Source organism: Micropterus salmoides, unplaced genomic scaffold (assembly GCF_014851395.1).
Source record: "Micropterus salmoides isolate LMB-PRFRI ecotype aquatic unplaced genomic scaffold, ASM1485139v1 Ms_hic_scaffold_7, whole genome shotgun sequence".
Classification (NCBI taxonomy): domain Eukaryota; kingdom Metazoa; phylum Chordata; class Actinopteri; order Centrarchiformes; family Centrarchidae; genus Micropterus; species Micropterus salmoides.
The window spans coordinates 13,980,157-13,999,423 of record NW_024044459.1 but is presented as its reverse complement, the minus strand read 5'-3'; the positions used below and the strand labels follow the sequence as shown (position 1 = coordinate 13,999,423).

Sequence of the window (19,267 nt, the reverse complement as noted above, 5' to 3'; positions counted from 1 at the left end):
TTTTGTCTTTTTCCAGTGTACAATCAACTAGAACAACAAAGGTCAAAAGGGAGATATTGGGTGCTACACAACATAAATCGTTTATTGTATTCTTCAAACAGATTTATTCAAATGCTCATTGATATTTGACCCTTTCCTGTGACTCTAGGCTACTGGGCTGCCAAGTACCGAGTCCTCCAGAGTCGTTCGGTCACAGCGGCTCTTCAAAGAGTCAGGGAGTTTGAGGGAACTGTTCATTTGGCTCCTTCAGGACGGTGGGACAAGAGCTCCTTTCATGGGGGAAAAACAGTGGAAACTCTGTGCTAAGGACTTAATCACGCGCTGCTTATGTGTCCTCTTTTGGCGAGGAGAAGAGGGATATAGCAGGGCTGGGCCACAAGGCAATGAAGGAGGATGAATGGATGGATATAAGGATGGATGGATAGGTCATGTGATGGGTAATTGGAACCAGAAGGCGAAGCAGCTTTGTTTTGGATTCTACACTTCTGGTGTTCTACCTACAATGTACATGTGTGTAATTCAAAAGTGTTTTTCAGGGCTGTAAAACTTCAGGGAATTAGGGACTATCTTATTTTGCCTTGATTTGATGTTGACAACAAATTGATGTTGATCTAGTGATTTATAAACCACTCTAAAAAGATTTTTTTTTTTAAACAATGAAAGATTCTCTCAGCATGGACAGCCTTTCCTCCAAGCACAGCTCTAGGGATAGCAATGTCAGCTAGTCTACTACTTTAATCTGTAATGTAAAATCACAAAAACTGTTGGATGGATTGCCTTTTATGGCCTCCAAAGGATGAACCTTGATGACTTTAGGATTCTCCTAGTATCATCATGAGCTTGACTTTTGAGACTCATTTTTTTTTTGCCCATCTACCTCATCTGTATTTCATTGTTTAGTGCTAATTAAAATGTTAGCATGCTAAGAAACTAAGATGGTAAGTAAACATTATGCCTGCTAAACATCTGTTAATATTGTCATTGTGAGCATGTTAGCATGCTGATCTGAGCATTTAGCTCAGATAACCACTGTGTACAGTCTCACTAAGCTGGCTATAGACTTAGTCTTGTTCTCCAACCCCATACTGGAATCTAAACACTTTCCCCCACTGAATCGGCCCATTTTTCATGCGACAATGGCTTGAAGTCTGATTCATTGCCAGGATGGAGAGGAATGTTGACACAACTGCCTCCATCTGCCCATCCTCAACTCGCAGATGGAGAAGATTCTCAGCTGAGCATACCAACACATGTTCTCTGGCTTTTCATCCTTGACGTGTTGTGGGAAAGTCACACTTTGGAATTGCGTGTCACCACTGCGCAGCATTTCAGGATAAACTGTGTTGATTGAGCATGTGTACGACTTGTGATGGATTTCTGCGCTTGCTGCTTTTGAATGGATATAAATTGGAAAGGCCTGTGTATGATTATGGAACTTGGCCTTTTCATATCCCCTCTGCAGTTAGCTATTAGTAATATTTTGCTGGTTTTATTGATTTGGTATTGAAGATTGACGTGTGAAACATAAATTCACTTTGGCTCAGGCAACATAAAATAACACAAAGGAGTGACTATACAGGAAAACGCAAAGCTTGGTCAAAAAGTCAGGGTTTGGCGTGTGGGAAGGGGGTTCAATGACATGTCGGCTGCCAATCTAAACATGACTTGGAGCTGGGGCATCGTCAGTGTGCCAAGTCTATAGAAACAGCTAGGCTTTAAAACTCAGGCCCTATGAGTCAGCCAAAAGCCCTGGACTCAGAAAACCTATTCCAGTCCCTGTGTTTCCATGACAACGAGAACAGATTGGAACCACATCTGGTAGCCATTTCAGTCCCTGCAAGGAGAGGAAGAAAGAAATTTATGAGTGAGGGGGAAAAAGACAAATATTTTCTGCAATGCAAAGCAGAAAGAAAGTGGAGTCGAGTTACACTTGAAAGAGGTTGAAAATATTAATTCTACCATGGATTCAGTCAAGAGCAGTTTTTCGGTGCCCATGTAAATTCCCAATAATGAGTTAAGCTTTACGCAATTTAAGTTGAGACCTTGCAAGAGGCATTAAGTGGAAAGCAACTTCTATTAGCATGGATGCATAAATATGCTAAAGAAACAAAGGCAAGATTTGATGTGGTCATAGAAAGCACTTTTCTGTGTAAATCCCCTTATTTGTTCTGGAAACCCATTGTTTAAATGCTTGCGTGTTGCATGAGCTTAGCACAAGCTATTTCTTGAAAATCTCAGTGTCACAGAGAGTCTGAGGTTTTGACGTTTACACTTAAAAAGTCGTTTTTTATTCTAGTGTTCAAACCACCAAATGTTTCACTGTCTGACATAAATGTGTTTCTGTTGCAGCACGATTTCCTAAAATGCAGTCATTTCCCATGCCGATTCATTGCATCAGACATGGCCAGAGGAGATTTGAAAATGCTGTTTTTGTCTCTTATCCCTGTCGACGCGCTGTCTGCGAGAAACAGTGTCTAATTGCAGTCCTCCTTACACGTTAAATATTGTTTCTCAGCCCTGTGGAAATGCAGTAACTATGAAATGACATTTACTGGAAATGGAGCTGATGCTTTTCTTGAGCCAAAACCGCTGAAACTGAGGTCAGTGCGCAACCAGAATGGGGAGGAGAAACAGCGCTAACATCAGATGTGTGTTTATAGATTTCCAGTGACATCTACTCACTCTGCGTTTTAAGACATTATAAAAGACCCGAAACTCCCTTGCAGTGGCACTGAGCAAAAAAAGGCCGCTCTTAATGCACAAATTAAGCGCAACCACACCACAGGCCGACCTCCCAAATAGATGCTCAGACAAGTTGGTGAAGTGCTGAAACTAGGTCAAAAGAGCTGAAACTGAACTGAGTAGTTTGAGATTGTATGAATTTGATGCAGCCGTGACATCTTGCGACGCTACTGTGAGTGAATGATCAGTATCAGTATTCTAGCAGCGTTAGGACATAGAGCTTCTGGAAGACACATACACACATCTTGACTGTGTTCATCTTGACTAGTTCTGTAAATGTGGAAATAGAAATGAATATGAATAGCCAGAAAAGTAATTAAGCCACAGTTTCTCTCTCTATCCAGATGGAGATTTTCTTTCTCTTTTTTTCTTCTCCACATGGAGGGGTGTACAAACAGTTGTCTGGGACTTCAAATTGCCCTGGATTTTTTCCCCTTTGTCAGCATAATTCTATGGAACGAGTATCAGGGGAGAAGATTTGGTTGGCTAATAGAAAGCAGATCAGTCAGATGCAGTTTCTTTCTTTTCCTTTCTTTCTCTCTTTTTCTTTATTCTTCCTCTTTCTTTTAAATCCTCTCTCCTTCTCTCATATTTTTCTCTGTAGCCTATTTCACTTTTCCCTCATGCACTCCTTATTCCCTCGCCTCCTCCCCATATCCTTTATTCCCTCACACACCCATCCATCCGCTATCTGTGCAGTAAAGTGGGACTTCAGACTTCATAATGTGGCTTGAGGTTTCAGCTTTCACATAATTCTACAGGCTGACCCAATGTTTTTTTTTTCCTTTTCTGCTTCTCACTCACTCCAACCGAGCGAGAGAAAGCAGAGCGAGAGAAAGAGCGAGAAAGCTGCTGCTTTATTCCAGATATTGAAATGGAAAATGATCACAAGACCAAATGTGTCTGCCCAAACCCAAGGAAAATAACCAGATGGCTTATGTTTTTATGCACTGAACCCCAACTGTCCTGACACTCAGTCCTGTCTGTGACCGACGAACTGTAGCTTACAACAGCTTTGTTGTTTGAGACAAAAACTTTCACTCCATTTTTATTTTGCCAAATCCAGCCACAGAAACACATGTACAGTTACTCACCTTGAGCCAACAGGAACATTTCCCCATTTTTCAAACCACATCAGATTTACTTATCGTGTCTTTGTGACTCAGCGGCCGGGTCAGGATTATTCACACTCTTCTTATGCGCGACTTATTTGGTTAGACACACTTTCATAACAGCCTAAAAGAGAAGTTGCCTTTACTTGTTTATGCCAGAATGTATTTGCTGTGGTTGCAGTGCATTGGCATGTGAAGGGTGAAGTGTTTGCTGTGTATTTACCGTCACCGTGGCTTTGTGTATGCAACCCTCACAGCCCTGTTCTACTTCACAGGCCAACACTGAAGCCATTATGGGGAGCCATGTGTTTCTGATTACCCAGGCGCAGATTAGAGGGAGGGGAGCAGCGGTTGCTGTCTGCGTGCCCCCTGGCCCCTCTCATGTGGCCAGCAACTGGACATCCATCAGTGCAAATCCCTCCGCCGCCCTCACCGCCTTCCCACCTCTATTCCAAACCTTCACATCCGCCTTGATGTCACTACCAGGCCTATCTATCACCTTATCCTGTTCCCCATTTAAATACGTGACTACTGGAATCTTTGTCAGTGTAGTGACCTACATATCGTACCAAAAGCACCAAGCTGTCACTGTTGTATTCTTGAAAATGTGCTCTTGTTCCTGAATCATAAAAACTGTTGTAACTCTGGTGTGTGACCACAAAAGACAAGGGATTTTTATATGCCCCTCTAGGGAGGTCAGAGGTCAGGGTGAGCTACAGAACAGCGTACCAGAGAGTGTGAGGAATCAATGATTTACTCAAGGACACTTCAGCAGGATGACTATGTGTCATCAAAGAGTCTGAAGGGTAGCTCAAATAGCAGTCAACCCAAAAAAGTACAAGCAATTTCTTCACATCATTTATCAGTGTCAAAACTTGCTTACAAATATAGTTTTTTAATGAGTACACTACATCCCAAAACTTTGAAGTGATAATCAATGAAAGTTTGACAGAGAATTTGTCAGTCAGACAAATTCTAGTAATTTATGTCTTTCTATTTGCATTTAATACCAGTGGAGTTTGAGTTTCTGCAGGGTTTTCATCGTTGTTTCTAATGAGCCAGACGGTGTTTAAAACAACATGGTAAAAGCGTTATCCCCTAAGCCATATGGACGCAAATGCAGTATCCTATAAACCCATATAGGAACATGCTACACCCCTTGACCTGTCCTGAAAGTTACAAGACAAAAAATAAGGGGAGTGAAAGACAAACATAAACTGCTTGCGGTTTCAATGACTTTGGTGCAAGTTAACACTATCATGTTATTTCAGTCAACAGTAGTAGTAGTAGTCTATCCCTTAGACAAATATATCACAATCACCGATTTCGGCATGGTTATTGGGATAGTGAGTCTGTGACAATTGTTGGACCATGGTGTGAAATTCACTATTGGGGGAAACAGCTAGCCTGGCTCTCTCCAAGGGTCAAATCCATCTATTCTGTGCAGGACTTTTGGCCAGGCGTAGTTACTTCCTATTCCTACTCATATCAGTCTCCTCATCTAACTCTCGGCAAGAAAACGAATAAGTGTATTTCCCAATTTGCTGGACTATTACTGTAAGTAAAAATACTGTGTTTTACTAAAGTACAGAAGAGTTATCTGCAAAATGTATTAAAAGTATCTAAAGTAAGTACTAATTATTGTTGTAGCTGGTCAAGATGCAGCAAATTTTAACTGTAGAAGAGATGTCAAACACTATCTCACATACTGCACTACAACTGACTAAATAGGCTATAATCTTAGCAGCCTTCTCTCACCTTCACCACCAACATGACAAAAACGCTGCAAACAAGGTCACTGGCAGCAAACCATCCTCATCATCCATGCCGGGACAACACAGATCCTCTGCCAAGGCAACCAGGGTCTCTCACCATTCTGCGGCCTCCCTGTGTGGGTAAAATTGGAGCCACATATTTTAGGTCGTAGGTTCACACCAACCTCAAGCTAAATCAAACTCAGTGACATTTTCGTTCACTCCATGAGCTGTAAATTTGCTTACAGTTACTGTCACGCATAGACACCCCACTCCATTTCCCTGTTTTTTATTGCTTTACTTGCTGATTTTTTTTAAATCAACTAATAAGTCATCGCTTCTTAAAGAGAATCACGGCCAAGAAAGCAGCTTCATGACAATCAATTGACAATTATCAAATTAACAATTTAGAGATAAACTTGTTTATGTTGTGTTTTCTTAACCAGATGTGATGTCTTTTTAATGTAGCTATTGTGCTGACACAAATCTAAGACACATTTAGAGGAAATAATGTTTTGTGCCTTGAACCTGAACCTCCACCATGTTATGTCTACTTACTGTATTATACAGTGGCACACATTCATTAGCATTGAATTCTTACTGAATGAAGCCCTCCTCATGGCCGTCACTACTTTCAACACTGCCTCTTCTTTATAAGCAGACTGGAGCGCAGCAGGCAGAGAGGCAACAGGCATCCGCCCAGTTGCCCCAAGGCCCCAGACAGATAAGCACACACACAAAGATAGCCGTTTATGCTCAGACTCATATTTTTATTCATCCCCCGTTGACCAACGTACACATAAATGTTCACACTAAAGAACAGAGAAATAGACACTAGAGCAAAATATTTTTTCACAAACATGCACAAATGACTGTGCACATCATAAGAGAACAGAAACACAACACAATGTCCTGCTGGCTGGTGGGCAGCATCCGGTGCTTTGGGGAAACAGGAAGTGTGTGTGTGTCTTTATAACAAGCTCTCCGAGGGAGGCAGGATTACAGTGAGGTGTTTTTAGCATTTGATCTTTTGCCAGCTGCAAGTGTTGCAATTTGCAAAACTCCTACAGGAAAAAAGTTTGTCAATGTTTTCATAATCTACTCTCAGCTCCATAACGCACTGGTTATAAACGGCCGTGCTCGCCCCTGTATGGCACGTAGCACAAACATGCTGATTGTGAACACATATGGTATGTATCCACACATATAGAGTGAAGAGTCAGCCCCACCCCCACTCTGCAGTGTGTTTTCTCCCCTCTCTTGTCAACTCTTTCTTTCTCTAAACCAACTATTTAAGTTCTTGCAGGCCAAACATACAATGTAAGAAGCAAGACTGGAACTTTAAAACACAAAGATGTAAACACTCCACAGCAAGGAAGTATACAGGCCTGTGGATTTATGATGGCTGCCAAGGGGAGGAAACCCTATTAAATAGGGGGACTGTTTTACTGCCATTTGACACATAATCTTAAACAGTACATGCAGAGCGCAGGACTCTGAGCTGCAGAGCTCTGTGTCTGGAAAAGATAGAAGGAGAGAGAGATGGTTATGCGTTAGCATTCCAGGCAGGAATGGTTTATTTTTGTTGGAAACATAATTGTCTGTGGCTAGGATTTGGAAGTACATTTTACCAGCTAAACTGCCAGAAAGTGTAAATGTGGACGTTACTGCCCTCTTGTGGTGACCTAATCTAATCTTTGCTTTTTCTCAACACAGCAGTTGACTAAAGTTGGAGAGCAGAGATGTTTTTCCTCTTTCAGGGTGTTAACATAGTGCAAATGTGCCGTGCTGTCATGAGGTCTGAGTTCACACACGAGTACATAATGGAATTAAACACTACTTCTCATGCAGCTACAGTGAGAAAGCAATAACGAAAAAGAGAGCAAAGAAAGAAAGAAATGCACTGGGGGTTTGCCATGTTAGTTGTATCTGTTGCTGATGATTTTGGTCTGAAACTTTGGAATATAAAGAATACAATGATGAAAACTTAACAAACGTGTCTTAAGATAAACTTTTTTTGACTCAAACCTGCATACAGAATTTAGAGTTAAACAAACAGAGTTGCCGCTCTCATCTCTGTGTGTTAACTACAGCTTAGCTTTGCATGAAGACTGGAAGCAGCGGGACACAGCTGGCCTGGTAGTATTTTATTATTTAAAAATACAACTAACACTTCTCAAGCTCAATAATTAAAAGGGGTCAATGGTAGTGATCAACCCACAGAATTATTGCCAACTCTGCAATTAGCTCAGCTTTTCATAGCTTTGTAGCATCTTTCAGCTCAGCGTTTTGTCTTACATCCCGCAACTTTGAGCCTTCACTGTTCACTGTTTCTTGATAAACAACAGTTTGTCCATCCATCCAGCATTTCTCTGCAGGCAGCATGTTCTGCTGGTTGTCTGGCACATGTTCGCAACAAGTCTCTGGGAAGTCACTGTGCTTGGCTGTTTGCCAAGAAGTAGTTACAGCATGTAACTCCCCGGAAAATGGTAATTTCTTCCATTTATGTTTGTGTATGAATTAAACAAACAACGGATGGGGATGACATGTTAATTAGTTTTAGAGGTGTAGTTAGACATATTTTTTTAGGACTTAGGCCAGAGCCAGGCAAGTTGTGTCCCCTTGTTTCTAGTTTTAATGTTAAGCTAACAGTGTTTGTATAAATGAGTGTAGTGTCAATCTTCTCATCTAACTCTCAAAGAGATGTTTTGGTGCTTTGCTGTTAGAAAAATTGGTTTCGGATTTATAAAAGTTTATTTACACCAATTAAGAAGTCTGGTAATTGTTTGACATTTTTCTAGAAGAATCCTAAACACATGAAGCGACTGGTGGTTGCCTTCACAACTAACCAATAACAAACCTATGAGTTTCAGTTGGAGAAGGTAGAGATGTTCTCTTAATACTGATCCTCTCCTACCAGAAACAATCCCCTGAGATTCAAAATGCCTTTCTTTTTAGTACACAAGCCAAATTTTTCATATATATAGTATGTTAAAATTTGCTTTTCAGCAGCCATGAAAGTGTAGCTGGCTCTCAGGGGCCATCAACCACCTGCAAGTTAACAGTGTGGGAAAAAGTGATAAGAGCACAGATGTTCTGTGGTTTCTCTGGACACCTAATGACATCTGATGTGGAAGAAACTATAAACTATAAAGCTAGGGGCCTCTGCATGGCCTTTGAAAATATCAAAAACAGGCTTGTAACCAAGACTAGAGCAAAATAGGTATGCAGACAGGCTGGCTAACCAGTGACCTACTTCTCAGATTATAAAAAAAAAGATAGAAAAACAACAAGAAACAGTAGGAAACATCTAACACAGGAGGGCACTGCTCCCCTATAGGAATGTGTCATGGACTTGTCCACCCTGGGAAACGGTCCAAGTGCTTTAAAGGGTTACATATTGTTGTTGTCTAATAACTCAGGCAAAACCCTTCAAACATACTAAGTTGTCATAGAAATGTGGGCCTCCTTGGTGCTCGCTCTTGCCCTCGCTGTTAGGGCATCAGACACTAACAACGACATGACTAACAATGACACGGCGATTGACGAAAAGCTTGTTATAGCCAGAGGTAAACTGCTGGTAAGTATGGAATATAATAATATGGAGTAACTTTATCTGGATGCCTGTCATAACCCTAAAATGTTCAGGATTTTGTGATATCAGTGCAGAGACAAGAAAACTTTGCAATTAAATATTTACACATGAAAAGAGGGCAGGGAGCACAGTAGCATTCAACGAGCAAATGGGAAAATAAATGAGATGAGGGATAAGTCATGTGCATGTGTCATGTCAGTATGTATTCTGCTGAGATATGAAACCTATTTCTGGCACCTTTGATCACACAACGAACGAAGCGTGCACAATGCTATTTGTCATGCTGTTTTAACAACTGTCTGTTGTCGTCCCTGCAGGCTCCCAGTGTGGTCGGATGAGGCATAAAGAAAATGCCAGAGCTCCATCATTTTCTCATGGAGCGCTGGGCTTTATAGTATCCTTGTGCTCTTCTGTTCCTCAGGCTTTTTGGTAAGACCTGACTTTTCCTAAAAAACACCACAGATTTTCTCATGACCTCTTTCATAAACAAAACAATGTTCCTAACAAGTTGCCAAGCCCAGTGCCAGCTCTGTGAGCTTTCCAAAACTCTGCTCTTCCAAGTTGAAATCATGCTGAGTGAGCCTAAAAATAGCAAAAACAGATGGATGTGATTTATTCTTCACTGCCTACCTGTTGTTTGCCTTGATCCGTTCCTTCCTGTGTAGCCACAACTTGGAATATGATTCATCGGAGGAGAAGAATCCACGTCTGATATTCTATAATGAAAAGGACGAGGTTGTAAAGGTGAGACGTGAGTTCAGGGATGTTTTACTCATCCGCCTTAGGATGGGGCTTATCTGGGGAGCGCCAGAATGTCAAGACAGATTCATGTAGGGGAGTTTTAAGACTGCCGCATCTGATATCAGATCCGCTGTCAGATACTAAGTCAAGGCCAAGTGTGCTTGAAAGAGCGAGACAGAAAAAAAAAAAAAGATGACAAGAAAGAGGGAGAGTAAGAAAGTATATAAATTAGGGTTTCTGACAGCTGAGCAATATTTTTGCTTATGAATCTGATATGAATTTGAACATTTTTATGCCCTGAAATTACAACTGTTCAGTGTTTCTCACAGACTTCTATTTTTTTTTTTAAAAGCCCTGCATTTAGACCAGCATGGGACAATAAACCTCTAAAATAAAAGCATACATTTCTTTAGCCACTTCTATGCACAGAGCCACAGCTGTGATTTAAAAGTAAACTATGTAAACTTAACTGCTTTCTAGAAGTGTTCACCTTTCATTTCCTCTTATAAAGCTTAAGTAGGAGTTTTCTTTTTTCACATTCAGGCTCTAATGTTTGTTGTTTTCATTTACTGCTTCATAAAGTGGGAGCCCTTTGAGACTGTAATTTTCCTTTAAATTAAGTTTTTTTTTCAGAGACTAAATCATTGAACAAATAAATGAAAACAAATTTTCAGGAGGAACCTCTCAGCAGTCACTGAACACGTTTTAATAAAAATCCAATTTTGGTAAACAAAATTAAGGTACTGGTAAACTAAGGCGAGTCAGAACACAGTGTATATCTGGAGAAACATACATCTTTTCACACATCCATTTACACTGCATCACTACTTTTAAGCCTTTTACCATGTGTCCAAATGCATGTGCGTCTGTACTTCTCTTTGTTCCCTGCACGACACGTCAGACTGTTCCCGTGAAGAAAATGAAGGCGGACGAGATCAGCAGCCTGTTAGACTCACTCGGTTTCTTCAAGAGGTCCCAGAAAGGGGAAGAGGTGCCAGAGGAGTTCCAGCATTTCCCCCTTCGTGCCCCAAGGGATGAGCTGTGATGACACCTTGTGGCCAAACTTTGCCACTGCACCCCGGCCACATTAATGACGAGTGGGGCCCCAAGGCCAAAACGATAAGCCAGGCACCATTCTGAGGACTCGCTGGCCAAGTGCAGCGTGCAGTGTGTTAGTCATTGTTGTGTCACTCTGTTTATATGCTGAATTTAAATAAAAAGGCGGTAAAACACCATAATAAATGATTCAGTGGATCATTGTGTGGATTATCTGTATGGGAGAACAATTATATGTGGGTGTAAAATTAGGACAGATTTCCTTTTTCTTTTATGAACATGCATTGTTCTGGTTTTCATTTTGGTCCCTATTCTGATGGCCAGATTTTACACTGTTTTATCTTTGCAGAGCTTAAATAACTGTTAAATTCTCTACTTAGATTTTTTTTTTAAACTGAACATCATAAACAAGCAGTGACTTACTAACAAACTGCCATGCCGCTGTCTCAGCCTAATCCTCAACCCACCCCCTTCACTATAATCTGATTAGCAGTGGTGTCTGCCAGCATGCGTCTGTGTGTGTCCATTTGTAGCTGTGACTTCATGCATTTGTTTACTTCTGTGATATAACACAACAGGGATTAGTAGCAGTAGACACAGGGTAATGAACACAGTTTTGGACTGTTACACTTCCTGACTCCTTGGCTTGGTCATGGTCCCCAGCTCTACCCACAATGCCTGTGTTTTACTCACCTGTTCCCGAGCACCTGCACATGGGTCTGGCCTATATGGGAGGCTCTGTGTTCACCAACAACAGGACAGCAGACAGCGACTTCGCCAGGGAGCAGGAGGACGTTTCTGGTTAGTTACTGATTCCACAGACTGTTTACTATTGTGTAGTTTGCTGCTGTATAATGTAAGATACCATTTTAGAATAAATTATAATATAGTATAGTGATAACATACATGGGAATTACGTGATAATGTGTATCTGAAACCAATTCTGAAATCATATACCTAGCTGTGAGGGTATATGACATCAAAATAATGTGAACACTGCACTCTTTTCTTCTGGACAGTGGGTTTGCTGAAAACCTAGTGTCTGATTCTCATATACTGTCATCATTTTTAATGATGTTTCTCTTGACATTATTATTATTTTTTTCCATTAAATGTTACTCTTGGGATTATTTACGTATATTTTAGAAGATTTATTTTTGTCATGCTGTTTAAAAAGTCACATGACAAAGTTCTGATTTCCTGACCTCAACTAGCTGCTTACTGCAATTAAACCTATAATGGACCTTTGCAGTGCTGCTAATTGTGATTAAGTTATAGTAGGATTTAAGTCTCTTTTTATGTACATTAATTTTTCTACCTTCTGTATACATATTTTTGTTCTATATTTTTATGGTGTTTGCAATACATAGACAAAGCATACCCCTGACATCTAAATTGTGGGATTTTGTATTCCATGCAGCTGTCTGCTAATGGGAATTGTACAAAGAAAACATTATGTGATCATCATAATAATGAGTTATGGACGTAATGAATATGAGTGTTTATGGACTGTCTTGCAGTGGTCAACGAGCTGGTTTCTCACCTTCCCCTGCAGATGCTACTGTACTTCAACATGTTTTATTTTCCCTGTTGGTGGTTTTCTGCTGTCTTCATGTTGGAAGTTAAGGTTAGTTTGTAGTGAGCTCTGATGACCTGCCATGTTGCATCATTAGTGTAAATGGACACACAGAAAAACCAAAAGAAGACTTATTCTTTTGGAGAGCAATTCATGCTGTACTTCACTGCACTTAAAGGCTGTACCCATATAAAAAGATAAAGTATACTCAAACATGTAAAAAAATAATATTGGTGAGGATACTTTTTGTGTATTCCGAAGTAGCAGAAGTTGTCAAATTTAACCCACTTATTAAATCCACTATGTCAAATTGGAATACTTTTGACTTTGGCGCCGTCTAGCTGTAGCAGCTAAATAGACCTTATGGCAATCATCTAACCAGTAAAACTTATGGAGCGAAAGCAACACATACAGTAGACTGCACCACAGGGATAATCTCAATATCTCTTTCTTTAAAGCCAAGCATATGCCATCAGAATAATTTGAAAGATCTTATAATCACACCATACTTTTATCTGTGTTTTAGGCATTTTTGGCCACCAAATGGTACTCTGTTTGAAGTCCCGTGAGCAGCAAGTCAAAATATGTTTTCGTACCTTCCTGACATACTCACCTCCCAGATCTGCTTTATTTCCAGTTCTATTATCTTCCCGGGTACTACCAGGCTCTGCTCATAACCGGGATGATCCTCCTCACAGTCATTGAAGTGGTCCGACTTTATTTGGGCTACATTGGCAACCTTAAAGAAAAGGTAATTCAAACAAACATCCTCTCTGAAGCCCAACGCAGAGCTCTTTTATGAACCTGAATAACACACCGGAGGAAGTGGCTGCTTAAGTATTCTGGCTGTGTGCGTAAACAATCAGCTCTTGGCTACAACTGTCTATTGAGTGTGTGCATGTATGTGTGTGTGTGTCTGTGCTTTCATGTGGATACAACTGAAGCACTTGATGCCTGACTGCTCTATCTTTGTATCGCCTCCATCCACCAACCCGAATTCTCACCCTGTCATCAGATGCCAGAGCTGGCAGCCTTCTGGCTCCTGTCTTTCATGTTCCAGCTGCCAGTGCTGCTGTTCTTCCTGACCGATGAAGGAATTATTATCCTGCCTTTAGAGAAAGCCGTCCACTCCCTCTACCTCCTCTTCCTGCTTGCCCAAATTCTGGCCTCCTTTCTGGCACTCAAGACCATGACCCGGAAGCTCACCCTGCTCTTCCATCTGCGGCAGTTTGGCAAGGTGGAGAACCTCCGCCATGCAGGAATGAGTCCTGTCTACGTGCTGCCTTACCACCGCAGCGTCCTGCCCATGTCCCCCACCCATGACATGTACCATTAAAGTAAAAATCCATTTTCAATTAACCTTGCATTTTTAGATATTTACATTTGGAATAATAATACAAATAATAAATAAACATTTTGAACTGATGCACTGACTCAGCTGATTTGATATTGAGGGGGAGTTTGTTCCACAGCACTGGAGTTAAAACAGTAAAAGTATGATTCCCCTGTTTTAAGCGTGGAGCATTTTTAACAACATTTGATTCTCTGATCTGAGGGGTCTCGGAGCAGAATAAAGGGTTGAGAGTTCTTAAACGTAAAGAAGAGCCAGACCATGTATGGATTTAAAAGTAATCAGTAGAATCTTAAATTGAATTCTGTAACGAATGGACAGGCAGTGTAATTCAGCCACTACGGGAGTGATGTGTTCCCTACATCGAGTGTTTGTGAGAAGTCTCACTGCTGCATTCTGCACCAGCTGTAGATGGGCAACTGCTGCATCGTTTAGGCAAGTAAATAAGGAGTTACAGTAGTAGTAGGGAGGAAAGGAGGTTGTGGCTAAGTTGTTCAAGTTCGTGGTTTCTAATTTATACAACATTTATTTACTGACTATTACTAAGTAAACAAAAGAACTTTGTGTGCTTTAAGTTTGCCAGAATGCCTCTCAACAACTGCCAGAGAATGAATGTTAGCATTGTGAGTATTTAAATACAGCTATCCTACCCTTCTGTAAAAGCTGGGTTGTGTCATTCTTTATGTATTGTGACAACATTGTATTCAGGTCTTTTGAGGCCACTTTGTGCAGAAATGTGTGTCATATCTTTTTGTATGACGTCAGACTACTGGTGTAAAATGACATCTCTAGAAAGAAGCCTGTACTATAAGTGTTTTAAATAACACTGATGCCAAATCTTGACATTTGTTTTTGATGTTTTAAAAAGATGAAACATCCTAAAACATCACTTTAGCTGCACCATAAGTGTCAAAACCTGATGCAAGCTGTCAACTATCATGGAGTGGTATGACTGTACAGGGTAACGGAGGAAAATGCTCCATCAAACGACAAAATCGGCTCAGAAATACAAGCCAGTAGCTGCTTTTATCAAACAGTGTTAAAGGGTATCTTTTTTTTTTGTTCTTCTTTAATGATGATGGATGATGGAGGCTGGAGTGGTAGATTAAATTTTTTGCCCATGAGACAAGATTAGGGTACCCCGGGCATAAAGCAAGCTGTTCTTTTGTTTCTGGAAGGAACAATGTGAGACTTACATTAAATGTTTCCAATTTATCTTTAAGTCGTTCCTACAGTATAGAATATTAGCTTTACTGTTTCATAAGTGGGATGCAGCAATCAAATTTCTTAAGGCTTGTAAAGTGAAAGAACTGCAGCAGAATTGTGTTAAATATTGATGACCACACAGTGGCAGTCAGCGACCAAAAGAGGGATGGGGAGCATTTGACAGTGCTGCAAAGTCCAATGAGAACAGATTACTATGCAGCACATGTTGGTCAGGAAACCCTCTGGCAGCAGGATAAAGGTTAGGCATGTCCACACTTGAATATGATATATCATGATGTATTTTTTGATGATCTATAACCCCACATCATGTCTACATGGAAATCGATTTCATATTTTGCTGTGTACACCTCGTTTTCCTCTGTTTGGATGTAAATACAGCCACTATAGATGTCACACTTGTTTTACAACAAGCTTACTGCCAGTACTCAGTGTTCTATTATTTCTTTGCTGTTGAGAAATTATTCTGTTTGGTGCACTACGTTGTCAACAAGCAGGCTATGTGAGAGACACAATTTCTGTGATTCAACATGCTTATTCCGCTCTACTTTATATTCAGGAAACACCAACCTGCAGTGGCTGCTGCACTGTTCATGGAGGGAAGAAAATGGAGGGTTGTAATGTACACTTACCACTTTATGTACTGTAGAAGTGGTCACATATTGCAGCAGAGAAGAAAGATGTGGAAAATATATCTATTTACTTTTCAATGTATCTTGGTTGTCCTTAGAAATAACACTTGAGGGTTGAAACAAGTTAAACTGACCTAATAAGCAAGTTGGTGCCAAACACATGGAAAATATTCCATGGTCCTAAGACTTTTTAACCTCAATTAAAAATGCTAGACGTCTTGAATTTTACCAGTGTGACCTTGTAGAGAGGAAAAGCTGTGCTTCAAGCACTTTTAACTGAAAAATGCATTAATTTTGCACACCTTACTACAATTTTCACTTAAAAGGACATACTTTTTTTATTTTTATGTTGATACTTGGTTTGACATATGTTTTACTCTATTCCTCCAGTTACTCTATTCTTTGAGGTTCTTTTGTGTACTGCTGCTGTGACATGCAAATTACTTTACCCCGGGCATAAATAAAACATCTTTCTACCAATCACATCTTATACATATTGTTCAACTGGGAATTTTATTTACAACAAGAATCTGCCAAACTCGTGAGCCCTCCACCATTTTAAAGTCATAAGTTTTTCGGTAAGATGTAATACATTCATTTGGCAAGAGTGTCAGGCCCTATAATCTTTTTGTCAGGCCCTATAATCTTTTTCTCCTCTTTGAGGTTTCTTCCTTAATCACATGATTTTGTTCACCTGTACCTTGTAACTCATTAGCTCATCCCAGTTTATATATAGAGGGCGGTTTTTTAGTTGATGTTTTCCAGATTGTTTGTTGTCTGTCTGTACCTGTGGTGCCTGATTATTACTGTTTCCTGTGTTACCAGATTAGACCACTTATCATGTGTAGATACCCTATAGTAATAATAATAATAATAATAATCTTGTAGAGCACTTTTCAAAAACAAGTTACAAAGTGCTTTAACAAGTGTAAAGACAATAATACCCAAAAAAACAATAATACAAAAACAATACAAGATAAAGAAAAGAAAAGACTAAAATACACGTTTAAGATAAATATAAAATTAGTAAAATAGAATAAAATAAAAGGGATAAAATAAAGTCAAATAAGATCGGGAAAGACTCTCCTATAAAAGTATGTTTTAAGAAGGGACTTAAAAGAGTTTACTGACTCAGCTGACCTGATTTCCTCGGGCAGGCTGTTCCAGAGCCTCAGGGCCCTGACAGCAAACGCTCTGTCCCCTTTAGTTTTCAGTCAAGACTCTGGAACAGACAACAGACCTCTACCCGAGGATCTCAAGGTACGTGCTGGTGTGTATGGAACTAAAAGTTAAGAAATATAACAAGGCAAGAGGCCATGAAGAGCTTTAAAAGTGATCAATAGAATTTTAAAGTCAATTCTAAAACATACTGGGAGCCAGTGTAATGAAGCTAAAATAGGAGTAATGTGGTCATATTTCTTTGTTATGGTTAAAAGCCTGGCAGCTGAGTTCTGGACAGTCTGGAGTCGATCAATAGATTTTTGGGTTAAACAGGTGAAAAGGCTGTTGCAATAATCCAGGCGTGATGAGATGAAGGCGTGTAAAATGGTCTCGGTGTCCTTAAAAGTTAATTGCTATATTTCTAAGATGAAAACAGGATTGAACAAGCTTTGTGGTATGCTGCTCGAAATTTAAATTACTATCAAACCAGACACCAAGGTTCTTTGCCACAGGCTTAATGTGATTTACTAGGGAACCAGCAGATGGCAGTATTTGATTTACCATCTGCTGGGACCCGATGACCAGGATTTCTGTTTTGTCTGAGTTCAGTTGGAGGAAATTATTTGACATCCATTTTTTAACTTCACAAAGGCAGTTGTTAAGTGAACTCAGCATTCCAGGGTCTGTGGATCTGAAAGGCAAGTATATTTGTGTGTCATCAGCATAAATATGAAAAGAAATGCCATGTTTATGGATAATATGTCCAAGGGGAAGCAGATACAAGGAAAACAAAATGGGTCCTAAGACCGACCCCTGAGGCACACCATATTTAACTGGACAGAACGAAGAGACATAGTTATTTACAGACACGCAAAACTTCCTATTTGACAGGTAAAAAAACCATTCTAGGGCAGTACCAGAGATCCCCACCCAGTGCCTCAGTCTGTCTAACATGATGTTGTGATCAATGGTGTCAAAAGCAGCGCTAAGGTCCAGGAGTACCAGGACTGAGCACATACCTTCATCAGCAGACATTAAAAGGTTATTGGTGACTTTAAGCAGGGCAGTCTCAGTGCTGTGGTACTTCCTGAAACCAGATTGAAACTTTTCAAATATTTTGTTATTTTCCAGTACAGTGAGCAATTGTTTGGTCACAATTCTTTCTAGAATCTTAATAAAAGGCAGTTTTGAAATTGGTCTAAAATTTTGTGGGAGGGAGGGATCTAAACCAGGTTTCTTTAAAAGTGGGTTCACGCAAGCCGTTTTAAAATAATCAGGGACACAACCAGTAGATAGGGAGCTGTTAAAAACAGAGATCAAATGGGGCCCAACAGAATCCATTACTTTCAGTAAAAACTTTGTAGGTATTACATTAAGTGGGCTGGAGGACACTCTCATTTGTGATACTGTAAAAGCTCAGACAAGTCGATGGGATAAAACTGGTTAAAACTCTCTTGTTGCTGGTGAGGGACCTCTGAGTAAGAGGCCGTGGGGATAACAGAGGCTCTGATTGACACCACCTTATTGGTAAAATAAGATAAAAACAATTCACAGTCATCATTACTTGGGGGGGAGGGGTTGGGTTTACCAGCTGATCCACAGTCTTAAACAGAAACCTGGGATTGTGTTTATGTGTAGTAATGAGTTCAGAGAATTAGTGTGTTCTCGTATCCTTAACCATGTTATTGTAGTTAATTAATAAATCCTTCAGACTGAGGTAATGGACTTGGAGACTGGATTTTTTCCATCTGCGCTCTGCTTTCCTGCATTCCCTTTTTAGGCTGCGAATGCTGTCATTTATCCAGGGTTGCTTACTAGCTTTAGACATAGGCCTAACCTTTAGAGGAGCAGTAATATTTAGTGACGACAAGCAGATATGATTGAAGTGATCGACCAGATTGTTGGTGTTGGAATCAGACAGGTGTTGGCTTTGGCTATGAAAGAATGCGCAAAACTTTGAAACACTTGGTACAGCTTGGTGAGGCGGCATGAGTAACAGGCGAATCGCAGCTAAAATCAATACATCTGTGGTCAGATATGGTCATGTCCACTAATTCCACAGAGGAAATGCTGACACCCAGTGTAAAAACCAAGTCCAGTGTATGACCACGGTTATGGGTTTGCCCTTTGACATGTTGTTTGAAGTTAAAGGAAGTGGCCATATTTAAAAAGTCAGTTGCATTAACATTGGTGGGGTCATCAACATGAATATTAAAATCACCACAAAGAACAATTCTGTCATAATTTAAAACGAGAATAGATAAAAATTCAGGAAGTTCTGATAAAAATCCTCCAGGCGGTTTTGGGGGGGGCGATAAATTAT

General features: G+C 40.2%; 2 protein-coding genes and 1 long non-coding RNA gene across 3 annotated transcripts; 2 read left to right on the top strand and 1 right to left on the bottom strand.

The window, feature by feature from the left end:
- Positions 1-61: 61 nt before the first annotated feature.
- On the bottom strand, positions 62-10,923 carry LOC119891443. Its single transcript, XR_005442442.1, has 4 exons — positions 10,788-10,923; positions 9,834-9,919; positions 5,613-5,741; positions 62-1,834 (listed from the first exon to the last, which is right to left on the bottom strand). It is a non-coding gene; the product is annotated as an uncharacterized LOC119891443 (long non-coding RNA).
- On the top strand, positions 9,017-11,182 carry selenoe (selenoprotein e). Its single transcript, XM_038703097.1, has 4 exons — positions 9,017-9,188; positions 9,521-9,597; positions 9,869-9,947; positions 10,846-11,182. The coding sequence occupies exons 1-4, from the start codon at positions 9,066-9,068 to the stop codon at positions 10,987-10,989; spliced, it is 423 nt and encodes a 140-aa protein (XP_038559025.1). The 5' UTR covers positions 9,017-9,065; the 3' UTR covers positions 10,990-11,182.
- Positions 11,183-11,445: 263 nt separating this feature from the next.
- On the top strand, positions 11,446-13,912 carry zgc:112294 (transmembrane protein 17A). Its single transcript, XM_038703527.1, has 4 exons — positions 11,446-11,801; positions 12,521-12,627; positions 13,214-13,327; positions 13,592-13,912. The coding sequence occupies exons 1-4, from the start codon at positions 11,675-11,677 to the stop codon at positions 13,910-13,912; spliced, it is 669 nt and encodes a 222-aa protein (XP_038559455.1). The 5' UTR covers positions 11,446-11,674.
- The last annotated feature ends 5,355 nt before the right edge of the window (positions 13,913-19,267 follow it).